Genomic DNA, 13,134 nt, shown 5'->3' with positions numbered 1-13,134 from the left:
CTCTGTACGCCTATGTAGATATTCCATAAACAAAATCTGCCGTTTCCAGCTACAATAGTCATGTACAACATTAACAATGTCTACACTGTATTTCTGATCAATTTGATGTTATTCTAATGAACAAAAAAATGTATTTTCTTTCAAAAACAAGGACATTTCTAAGTGACCACAAACTTTTGAACGGTAGTGAATGTAAATGAGATATTTCTGCATTTCTTTTTTAATACATTTGCTAACTTTTCTAAAACCATGTTTTCACTTTGTTATTATGGGGTATTATGATGTCATTATGGGGTATTGTGATGTCATTATGGGGTATTGTGTGTGTGTAGATGGGTGAGAGAAAAAAAAAAATATATATATATATATATATATATATATATATTCAATCCATTTTGAATTCAAGCTGTAACACAACAAAATGTGGAATAAGTCCAGAGTTATGAATACTTTCTGAAGGCACTGCATGTCCGTACCTGCATGACAACACTGAGGATGTGCTGATGCCTTGAAATAGTTTTAAAATCATCCTTATGAATTTAGTTGAACTGTTTTACCCAATCAGAACCTGTTGTTTAAATCCCAGATTTCCCCTTTAAAAACAGGTTAGAGATATGCAGCACCGAAGAGCAGCCAATAGCCTAAATCTGTTGTTTCCCCTCCAAGATAAACAAGAGAGATATTTCACTGACTGCGTTCCAAAATGGCACCCTATTCTCTATATAATACGTAGTTTAACCAGGGCCATTCTCTATATAATACATAGTTTAACCAGACCCCTATGGGCCATTCTCTATATAATAAACAGTTTAACCAGACCCCTATGGGCCATTCTCTATATAATACATAGTTTAACCAGACCGCTATGGGCCATTCTCTATATAATACGTAGTTTAACCAGACCCCTATGGGCCATTCTCTATATAATACGTAGTTTAACCAGGGCCATTCTCTATATAATACGTAGTTTAACCAGACCCCTATGGGCCATTCTCTATATAATAAACAGTTTAACCAGACCCCTATGGGCCATTCTCAGTATAATACGTAGTTTAACCAGATCGCTATGGGCCATTCTCTATATAATAAACAGTTTAACCAGACCCCTATGGGCCATTCTCTATATAATACGTAGTTTAACCAGACCCCTATGGGCCATTCTCAGTATAATACGTAGTTTAACCAGACCCCTATGGGCCATTCTCTATATAATACGTAGTTTAACCAGACCCCTATGGGCCATTCTCTATATAATACGTAGTTTAACCAGACCCCTATGGGCCATTCTCTATATAATACGTAGTTTAACCAGACCCCTATGGGCCATTCTCTATATAATACGTAGTTTAACCAGACCGCTATGGGCCATTCTCTATATAATACGTAGTTTAACCAGGGCCATTCTCTATATAATACGTAGTTTAACCAGACCCCTATGGGCCATTCTCTATATAATACGTAGTTTAACCAGGGCCATTCTCTATATAATACGTAGTTTAACCAGACCCCTATGGGCCATTCTCTATATAATACGTAGTTTAACCAGGACCATTCTCTATATAATACGTAGTTTAACCAGACCCCTATGGGCCATTCTCTATATAATACGTAGTTTAACCAGGGCCATTCTCTATATAATAGGTAGTTTAACCAGACCGCTATGGGCCATTCTCTATATAATAAACAGTTTAACCAGACCCCTATGGGCCATTCTCTATATAATACGTAGTTTAACCAGACCCCTATGGGCCATTCTCTATATAATACGTAGTTTAACCAGGGCCCTATGGGCCATTCTCTATATAATACGTAGTTTAACCAGACCCCTATGGGCCATTCTCTATATAATAGGTAGTTTAACCAGACCCCTATGGGCCATTCTCTATATAATACGTAGTTTAACCAGACCCCTATGGGCCATTCTCTATATAATACGTAGTTTAACCAGGGCCATTCTCTATATAATACGTAGTTTAACCAGACCCCTATGGGCCATTCTCTATATAATACGTAGTTTAACCAGACCCCTATGGGCCATTCTCTATATAATACGTAGTTTAACCAGACCCCTATGGGCCATTCTCTATATAATACGTAGTTTAACCAGGGCCATTCTCTATATAATACGTAGTTTAACCAGACCCCTATGGGCCATTCTCTATATAATACGTAGTTTAACCAGGGCCATTCTCTATATAATAGGTAGTTTAACCAGACCCCTATGGGCCATTCTCTATATAATACGTAGTTTAACCAGGGCCATTCTCTATATAATAGGTAGTTTAACCAGACCCCTATGGGCCATTCTCTATATAATAGGTAGTTTAACCAGACCGCTATGGGCCATTCTCTATATAATAAACAGTTTAACCAGACCCCTATGGGCCATTCTCTATATAATACGTAGTTTAACCAGGGCCATTCTCTATATAATACGTAGTTTAACCAGACCCCTATGGGCCATTCTCTATATAATACGTAGTTTAGCCAGGGCCATTCTCTATATAATACGTAGTTTAACCAGAACCCTATGGGCCATTCTCTATATAATACATAGTTTAACCAGGGCCATTCTCTATATAATACGTAGTTTAACCAGACCCCTATGGGCCATTCTCTATATAATAGGTAGTTTAACCAGACCCCTATGGCCCATTCTCTATATAATAGGTAGTTTAACCAGACCCCTATGGGCCATTCTCTATATAATAGGTAGTTTAACCAGACCCCTATGGGCCATTCTCTATATAATAGGTAGTTTAACCAGACCCCTATGGGCCATTCTCTATATAATACGTAGTTTAACCAGACCCCTATGGGCCATTCTCTATATAATACGTAGTTTAACCAGGGCCATTCTCTATATAATAGGTAGTTTAACCAGACCCCTATGGGCCATTCTCTATATAATACGTAGTTTAACCAGACCCCTATGGGCCATTCTCTATATAATACGTAGTTTAACCAGACCCCTATGGGCCATTCTCTATATAATACGTAGTTTAACCAGACCCCTATGGGCCATGTTGGGGACACAGCCACTGCATGCACAGCGAGGTGCAGGTACATGTGCAAAGGATTGCTAAGCTTTATGTAAGCGCTGAATCTGGGTCTGATTAAGATGTGTGTAAAGAATGTATTGCACAAATCAGAGGACGCACAGCTCCAGTCACTGACGTGCCAGTGCAAGTCATATGTTCTATTCCAGATTCTGGAGACGCAGAGCGATGGCTAGGACTCATGCATTCAGCGTGTGAGCATTTTGAATACAGTCAACTCCTGACATTGAAGTGCACATCGAATGCAAGCTCAAACACTGTGTGTCCTAATGGTAGCATGTTCCCTATGTAGTGCACTACTTTTGACCAGAACCCTATGGGCCTATATACAGGATAGGGAACTATTTAGGACGCAGACATTGTCAAATACTTTCTTCAAATAGTTTCAGATATCTTCCTGCTCCATTTGGTTCATACAGTGACACCATAGTGAGTGTCAGACACAGGTACGCAGGCAGACATCCAGTTTAAACATGATACTATAGAAGATGTTAACTTGACTTACAGGTACTGAACTAAAGAGCTAGAACAATGCATTCTCATTGAGACTATAGGAGGGACAGGTGAATGTTAAGTCACCTGTTAAGTTGTTGTAGAGTGACACCTCGTCTGTTCTTTCAGCCTACCTCATCTCAGTCCATTCACTGAGTAGAAACAGTCACAGCAGGTGATTATTACCATACAGTGTAATGTTGTGAAATCATCTGAGAGTGTGAACCCCCTTTCTGTTGTTCTATGTCGAAATGAAGGTCAATATCGTCAGTGTCGGTCCTCATTTACCTCCAGGATTTAAGTGCGACAGACTTTGAATGACATATACTGAAATGGTCAATAGGGCTCTGGTGAAAAGTAGTGCACTTTATGGGAATAGGGTGCCCTTTGGCTGTGTTCATTTCATTTACAACCACAATGTGTTGGTTGGGTTCTGTTCATTTGCAAGCCATCCTACACATGCAAAATAGTAATCTTACTACCTCGCAAAACTACCTGATGCCCAGCCTGTGTGTTGTAAAACCCTGCTGAACAGAGTAAATGCAGTCGTCTCTGTCAGTCTGAAAGGTTCATGAGGAAAGGAAGTGGCTCCATGACATCACAGTTGTCCTCCAAAATCCAGAGATATTGTGTCCCAAATGGCACCCTATTCCCTACATAGCTCACTACTTTTGACCAGAGCCCTATGGGCCCTGGTCAAAAGTAGTGCACTATATAGGGCATAGGGTGCTATTTGAGACGCACACAGAGAGACAGATCAGGAGGAAGTGGTTGACATGGTACAGCGGTGACTGTCATGACCCGATGCTAGACACAGATGGGCAGACACAACATAGCACTGAGCTCAGCAGTACACCAACTGAGACAGTGGTCAGAGAGAGAGTCCCAGAGTAAGAGAGAGGGAGAGAGACAGAGACAGAGACAGTATGGGGGCCTACACCTGTGGTGGCCAAGGTTGTCTGGAACACACTAGTCTGTTAAGTCTTGTCCAATGCCCAGTCTAGAACACACTAGTCAATAGTCTACCTTTCTCTCACACAGGTTAATCAGATCATTACTGTTGATTTGCCAGTCTAAAGAACAAGTCAAATAGGCTATGTTCATCTAACAGTAGTTGTTAGAACATCCAGTAAAGGTTTAACCTGCAGACAATGGGGTCACCATAAATACCATGAGTAATAAAGCCTCACTTAGACAAGGGTTTCCCAAACTCGGTCCTGGGGCCCCCCTGGGTGCCCGTTCTGGTTTTTGTCCTAGCGCTACACAGCTGATTCAAATAACCAACTCATCATCAAGCTTTGATTATTTGAATCAGCTGTGATGTTCTAGGGGCAAAAAAACTAAATGTGTACCCAGGGGGGGCCCAGGACCAAGTTTGGGAAACCCTGACTTAGAAGACTGATGCACCAGATAATATTCAAACACTGGCACCCACTCTGCATGCATATTATTAAACACTTATTAAACAATGACAATGTCCCATTTCAAAACTAATGCAAACAACCAATGTGACTAGGGCTGGGACAAAAGCAGTATATAGAGATACTCAGTAGTAGAGAGGCAAGGAAACAAAATACCAAGCGGGTTTAGGAAAACAGCCGTAATGTTGGAAACAAACATCATTATGTTGTCATCCAGAGTCACATGTATTTATTTTCCAAACTACAGCACACAGTATGTTACATCCAGCAGGTTAAAGGACCAACGAGTTTGGTCTGCGTCGTGTTTACATTTTTGCCATGGAAAAAAATATTGAGATACTGGTATCGTCCCGGCCCTAAATGTGACCCCACCCAGATGTACTGTGTGTGGGCATCCAAACCAACAGCAATGGGGTTGCATCCTCAACGACACCCTATTCCCTATGCAGGCCCTGGTCAAAAGCAGTGTACTATATAGGGAATAGGGTTCCATTTGGGATGCAGACTATGTGGGCTGTTAGTAAACCAACAGGACAGGAGGTAGGCCTAGTGAGGGAGGGGCCCTCCTCTGTTAGTGAACCAACAGGACAGGAGGTAGGCCTAGTGAGGGAGGGGCCCTCCTCTGTTAGTGAACCAACAGGACAGGAGGTAGGCCTAGTGAGGGAGGGGCCCTCCTCTGTTAGTGAACCAACAGGACAGGAGGTAGGCCTAGTGAGGGAGGGGCCCTCCTCTCTTAGTGAACCAACAGGACAGGAGGTAGGCCTAGTGAGGGAGGGGCCCTCCACTGTTAGTGAACCAACAGGACAGGAGGTAGGCCTAGTGAGGGAGGGGCCCTCCTCTGTTAGTGAACCAACAGGACAGGAGGTAGGCCTAGTGAGGGAGGGGCCCTCCTCTGTTAGTGAACCAACAGGACAGGAGGTAGGCCTAGTGAGGGAGGGGCCCTCCTCTGTTAGTGAACCAACAGGACAGGAGGTAGGCCTAGTGAGGGAGGGGCCCTCCTCTGTTAGTGAACCAACAGGACAGGAGGTAGGCCTAGTGAGGGAGGGGCCCTCCTCTGTTAGTGAACCAACAGGACAGGAGGTAGGCCTAGTGAGGGAGGGGCCCTCCTCTGTTAGTGAACCAACAGGACAGGAGGTAGGCCTAGTGAGGGAGGGGCCCTCCTCTGTTAGTGAACCAACAGGACAGGAGGTAGGCCTAGTGAGGGAGGGGCCCTCCTCTGTTAGTGAACCAACAGGACAGGAGGTAGGCCTAGTGAGGGAGGGGCCCTCCTCTGTTAGTGAACCAACAGGACAGGAGGTAGGCCTAGTGAGGGAGGGGCCCTCCACTGTTAGTGAACCAACAGGACAGGAGGTAGGCCTAGTGAGGGAGGGGCCCTCCTCTGTTAGTGAACCAACAGGACAGGAGGTAGGCCTAGTGAGGGAGGGGCCCTCCTCTGTTAGTGAACCAACAGGACAGGAGGTAGGCCTAGTGAGGGAGGGGCCCTCCACTGTTAGTGAACCAACAGGACAGGAGGTAGGCCTAGTGAGGGAGGGGCCCTCCTCTGTTAGTGAACCAACAGGACAGGAGGTAGGCCTAGTGAGGGAGGGGCCCTCCACTGTTAGTGAACCAACAGGACAGGAGGTAGGCCTAGTGAGGGAGGGGCCCTCCTCTGTTAGTGAACCAACAGGACAGGAGGTAGGCCTAGTGAGGGAGGGGCCCTCCTCTGTTAGTGAACCAACAGGACAGGAGGTAGGCCTAGTGAGGGAGGGGCCCTCCTCTGTTAGTGAACCAACAGGACAGGAGGTAGACCTAGTGAGGGGCCCTCCTCTGTTAGTGAACCAACAGGACAGGAGGTAGGCCTAGTGAGGGAGGGGCCCTCCTCTGTTAGTGAACCAACAGGACAGGAGGTAGACCTAGTGAGGGAGGGGCCCTCCTCTGTTAGTGAACCAACAGGACAGGAGGTAGGCCTAGTGAGGGAGGGGCCCTCCTCTGTTAGTGAACCAACAGGACAGGAGGTAGGCCTAGTGAGGGAGGGGCCCTCCACTGTTAGTGAACCAACAGGACAGGAGGTAGGCCTAGTGAGGGAGGGGCCCTCCACTGTTAGTGAACCAACAGGACAGGAGGTAGGCCTAGTGAGGGAGGGGCCCTCCTCTGTTAGTGAACCAACAGGACAGGAGGTAGGCCTAGTGAGGGAGGGGCCCTCCTCTGTTAGTGAACCAACAGGACAGGAGGTAGGCCTAGTGAGGGAGGGGCCCTCCTCTGTTAGTGAACCAACAGGACAGGAGGTAGGCCTAGTGAGGGAGGGGCCCTCCTCTGTTAGTGAACCAACAGGACAGGAGGTAGGCCTAGTGAGGGAGGGGCCCTCCTCTGTTAGTGAACCAACAGGACAGGAGGTAGGCCTAGTGAGGGAGGGGCCCTCCTCTGTTAGTGAACCAACAGGACAGGAGGTAGGCCTAGTGAGGGAGGGGCCCTCCTCTGTTAGTGAACCAACAGGACAGGAGGTAGGCCTAGTGAGGGAGGGGCCCTCCTCTGTTAGTGAACCAACAGGACAGGAGGTAGGCCTAGTGAGGGAGGGGCCCTCCTCTGTTAGTGAACCAACAGGACAGGAGGTAGGCCTAGTGAGGGAGGGGCCCTCCTCTGTTAGTGAACCAACAGGACAGGAGGTAGGCCTAGTGAGGGAGGGGCCCTCCTCTGTTAGTGAACCAACAGGACAGGAGGTAGGCCTAGTGAGGGAGGGGCCCTCCTCTGTTAGTGAACCAACAGGACAGGAGGTAGGCCTAGTGAGGGAGGGGCCCTCCTCTGTTAGTGAACCAACAGGACAGGAGGTAGGCCTAGTGAGGGAGGGGCCCTCCTCTGTTAGTGAACCAACAGGACAGGAGGTAGGCCTAGTGAGGGAGGGGCCCTCCTCTGTTAGTGAACCAACAGGACAGGAGGTAGGCCTAGTGAGGGAGGGGCCCTCCTCTGTTAGTGAACCAACAGGACAGGAGGTAGGCCTAGTGAGGGAGGGGCCCTCCTCTGTTAGTGAACCAACAGGACAGGAGGTAGGCCTAGTGAGGGAGGGGCCCTCCTCTGTTAGTGAACCAACAGGACAGGAGGTAGACCTAGTGAGGGGCCCTCCTCTGTTAGTGAACCAACAGGACAGGAGGTAGGCCTAGTGAGGGAGGGGCCCTCCTCTGTTAGTGAACCAACAGGACAGGAGGTAGGCCTAGTGAGGGAGGGGCCCTCCTCTGTTAGTGAACCAACAGGACAGGAGGTAGGCCTAGTGAGGGAGGGGCCCTCCTCTGTTAGTGAACCAACAGGACAGGAGGTAGGCCTAGTGAGGGAGGGGCCCTCCTCTGTTAGTGAACCAACAGGACAGGAGGTAGGCCTAGTGAGGGAGGGGCCCTCCTCTGTTAGTGAACCAACAGGACAGGAGGTAGGCCTAGTGAGGGAGGGGCCCTCTGTCTGCTCTTCTACCTGCTGAAACAGGTCCATCTGCTTTGTCTGCTGCCATGTTTAACCCCTCAATGCCTGCCAGTGCCTCAAGCTATGAGGTAGAGGGTGAGAGGAAGAGAAAGGCCCAGGTATGGTTGCATGGGTGTAGAAGGGAATGTAACCAACTGCACCTCAAAATAGGCATATAACATAAGAGGAAAAGACTGCAGTACTCATTGCAACTTTTCCTTAGGCATTTGAAACAGATTGCAAAATCTAGTGAATAATTTAGTATCATTAATTAATTTCCAGGCAATATGTTTTCATTCAAATCAGGATTCATGAAAAAGGATGGATGACTGACCACTGCCAGTTAGTAGTAACACCCAATTCTAAAATAAACCACTCTTATAGAAATGTTTGTTATAGGCCTACCTGGGTGTAATCTGTCAGGGTTGCAATTCAGACCGCTAGTGTGTCTAGGCTATATCAAGAACACACATTTTAATTTGTCGGCACATTTCAGACAATGAGTTTTGTGATGCTGATGAAAATACTAATACTGTTGCAACAGTTGTGTTATTGTAGGCTACAATGTATCACAAGCAGGTGCTGGTGCAGTAGGCTACAAACTGATACACGCTGGCATAGCACACGGCTTACGAGTTTTGGGGAAATTTGCTTTAAAACTGCAAAATTTTCTCTCAGCCTCATGGCAAAAATGTGTAAAATACCACGACATTTGACTATAAAACGGCACATTTTTCACTATGCCCCATTGTACAGAGCTTGCGGGGCCGTGAAACTGCGCTACACCACGGCCAATACAATGTTACAAATATGTTAAGCTATGCTAAGAGCCATATCCCTGAATAAATCATCTCTGTTAAACAAATAAGAGAAGGATAACTATCTATAGGCCTACCCCAACTCCACTAAAGTGAACAACATACATGTGACAAGAAGGAACTACATTCAGGAAGTAAAGAGGCCACCTGACCAAAGATGGTGGATAAATGAAGATAGTTCACTCAGGCAGTTTACCATTGAAAAAAAGAGTCAGTTCCGGTCTACTTAACGGGGTGGGTCTCACATAGACACCAATTCAGTAGCAGAGTCTGGTCTACTTAGCTCATTGCCTTTAATAGGACCAGAAAGAAACCGCGAGTGGAGTGTCTCGCTTCCTCTTCCGTCTCTGACCTTGGCAGTAGCCAGCAGGTAAAGGAACCATATGTAGAGTTGTCGACGCTAAGTTTATACTAGCATAGAATTAGAACAATGTTTAACAAAATCAGACAAACTAAACCGTAGATAGTGCTGGCATATCACGGAATAAAACTGCCTGTTTATGGACAGATGTGAAATTATGAGTCGACACGCTCAAAATACATCCTGCATGAATCCCAAATACTTCCTCATACGATTCCGCCTGCTACTGTCAGAACAACAAGCATTGGCAAATATGGTTGCCAACTGTAGCGTGCACTGCAGTCATGTTTTCCGTTGATACCTTCGAATAAAGCTTTCAAGCAAATATAGGACAATTGCAATTCAACAACAGGTGTCAGCCCCCCCATTAAACTTACCTTAGTGTAATATAAAATCCACAGCTCATTCAACCTCTCCTTCGAAGCCATTCTCCTCCGTCCTTCTGTGTATAATCCCTTGGTTTCAGTATAAATGTATCATTGTACTTTTACATTTGTTTGCAATAAGAGCGTTAAGATTGTTTCCAGAAAAAAGGACGAAACATTGGTCTCTTGTAACATCTTGGCAACATAACTCGCAGTATCCAAAGTGATCGACTGACAGAATATTGTACGCTCTCCCCAAAGTTTAGCAGATTGCCAAATTAATTATAAAAGACATGGTGAAAAAAACTATCTGCCGTGGATATAATGTCAAGAGCAAGAACAGATCAGGAATTCCTGAGCAAAATAAACCCGAATGAATATGATGATCCCCCAATTACGAAGTAATTCCCACGGACACAGCAGTCAGATGGTATCTTATTATAATACGGTTTACATCTTAATATACAGTTATTCATCTCCTTCCATATGTGCAGCGAAGCGATAGGACGTTGACTCCACGCCGTTCTGTAGAAGTCTCCTAAACATCCACTTTTTGGAACGTTCAAGCAAACCCTCTGGCTTCGCGACAGACTGCGAGCGCACTGTAGTATGGACAGGTAATACTCTTAAAGATACATCCACCCTTTAAAAATGCCCATATAGAAGTTATAACTAAACATTTATACAGGACTTACAAAGGCTATAACATGTTGTATGTTATAATATTTACGTTATCAAATAGAATATGATGATGAAGCCCAAACATAATAAAACATTGGCATCTCACAAAATACATTCTTAACATCCCCATCAAACTAAACAAAGATAATAAAGAGGATCATTATCCTTCAAAAGAGAGAACAATGTGCATATTGAACTGACAGGCAATGTGGGGATTTCTGGGAAATGACAATAGTCTGTGCCAAATGTTCCCAAAGGATTTGTCCTAATTACTTGAATCAGCCTATGGTTAATTGGAATAGAGCTAGAAATCCATTTCTATGCTATAAACAGACATGTAGGGGCCGTTTCCCTGACACAGATTACTCCTAATACTAGACTTAAAAGCATTTTCAATGGGGATTCTTAATTGAGCTTGGTGTTTAGTTCAGGACTAGGCTGTGCCGGGGAAACCAGCCCATAGTGTGTTTCTCTTGAGTCTTGCCCATTGCCCACTTGGCTTGTGGATCTCTCTCTCTCCTCTATAAACACAGCCATCCAACCCTCCCCATTCTACTGTTTATATCTGTCAGTAAGAAGTACAGAGCACTAAAGCCATAAAAGCAGAGGTATTAAACAAGGTATTAAACAAATATAGAACCATGACAGGTACAGGCTTACAGTGAAACATCTATTCAACAGGGAACTGTATGGTACACTGTATGGATTTCCTATACTGGATCTTGTTAATTCATGTATTTGAACAAATGAGGGGTAGAAAGACACATTAGTCTCAGAAACCAATAACTAAAATCTTGCGTAATTGCGTCATGAGAGATTGTGTGTACATAGGCTATATCATTGAAAAACAAATATGTAATTGAACATGTACAGTTAGTTGTGTATACAGAAGGGAAGAGCTTCCTTATTGTGTCAGTACAGATGGCTCCTTATTTTCTGGTTCATTAAACAAATGACAAAAGACAGACAAGCTTTTACTTTAGCCAGTCAATATTTGTAGAGTTTTTTTTACGGTCAGATTTTCAAAGAGATTTTCAAAGACTTCCTGATAATTTAACGTACCAACTCAAAGCTGTTTAGTCAAAGGTGGAGCTTCGGTGAAACCACACTGTTGAAACGGGTTGGAACTGGAAGGGATTGGGGTTGGTATCACGGGCCGGTATCCTCATGCCAATGTTATGCGATAACACTGCCTCTCAATGACCTCACACTAGTCACTCAGGGGCTCCAGAGCGGCACAGTGGTCTAAGGCACTGCATCTCAGTGCTAAAGGCGTCACTACAGACCCTGGTTCGATTCCAGGCTGTATCACAACCGGACGTGATTGGGAGTCCCATAGGGCGGCGCACAATTGGCCCAGCGTCGTCCAGGTTAGGGTTTGGCCGGGGTAGGCCGTCATTGTGAATAAGAATTTGTTCTTAACTGGCTTGCCTAGTTAAATGAATAAAAAACATTATGATAATCAATCTAATCCATCATACAGTCAATTTCCTCTGTCCCATAATCTGTATCTTTGTAGAGGAACTGTAAATTATACCCCAGAGGCTGATAATAACTGATATACATAGGATTGGATAGACAATTTATTTTGATAAAGACTCAAGATACAAATGTCTGGGTTTAGTACATTTTTTGTAAGAAGGGAAAAAAACAATATTTCTTGTATGACCAACTGACCCAATATAGTGATTGTGTGTGATGGTGAATTTTTAACACAGAGCCAACCATAGAGATCCTATTAAATGTGTATTCTAACTCCTAATTCAATGGGGAAAACACTGGTCAACAGGAGGATGGCCACAACAGAACCTCCAGGCAGGCAGCTGTAATATTGCCATGGCAATGGCCTACATTCCACACCAGGACCTACCCACTACCCAGTGCTGGCTGGGTGGCCCTCTGTGTGGCCAAGCTGGGCCTCTCTATATATGAAGGATGACTACAAAGCCACCCTCACTCACGTGCTGATTATAGACTGACAGTGCCAGAATATAATTATTTGTGTTAAGAATTCAGGAGCATAGGCTATACTGAAAAGATTTGGCATGGGTCCTCCTCAAAAGTTCTATAGCTGCACCATCGAGAGCATCCTGACAGGTTGCATCACCGCCTGGTATGGCAACTACTCGGCATCCGACTGCAAAGCGCTACAGATGGTAGTGCGTACGTCCCAGTACATCACTGGGGCCAAGCTTTGTGCCATCCAGAACCTCTATACCAGGCAGTGTCAGAGGAAGACCCTAAAAATGGTCAAGACTCCAGCCACCCGAGTCATAGACTGTTCTCTCTGCTACCACATGGCAAGTGGTACCGAAGCGTCAAATCTAGGTCCAAAAGGCTGCTTAACAGCTTCTACCCCCAAACCATAAGACTGCTAAACAGGTAATCAAATGGCTACCCAGACTATTCGCATTGACCCCCTTTTATGCTGCTGTTTATTATCTATGCATATTCACTTTATCCCTACCTACATGTACATATTTCCTCAATTACCTTGACTAACCTGTACCCCCA

The 13,134-nt window shown here is 45.0% G+C and overlaps 1 protein-coding gene across 3 annotated transcripts in view; it reads right to left on the bottom strand.

The window, feature by feature from the left end:
* The window catches only part of LOC106591355 (neurobeachin-like protein 2), a 139,886-nt gene extending 129,343 nt beyond the window's left edge, over positions 1-10,543 (bottom strand). For 2 of the 3 annotated variants that reach the window (XM_082975883.1, XM_082975884.1), the window contains exon 1: positions 9,952-10,543. In XM_082975883.1, the coding sequence (XP_082832009.1) occupies positions 9,952-10,002 (51 nt within the window). In that variant the 5' untranslated portion in view covers positions 10,003-10,543. The remainder of the gene's footprint in view (positions 1-9,951) is intronic. The other variant, XM_082975886.1, reaches the window with a different exon arrangement.
* Between the last annotated feature and the right edge of the window lie 2,591 nt (positions 10,544-13,134).

The sequence above is a fragment of the Salmo salar genome, chromosome 05 (assembly GCF_965601325.2).
Source record: "Salmo salar chromosome 05, fSalSal1, whole genome shotgun sequence".
NCBI classification, from domain to species: Eukaryota; Metazoa; Chordata; class Actinopteri; order Salmoniformes; family Salmonidae; genus Salmo; species Salmo salar.
The sequence above is the reverse complement of the archived record's forward strand: the minus strand, read 5'-3'. Positions and strand labels throughout refer to the sequence as shown.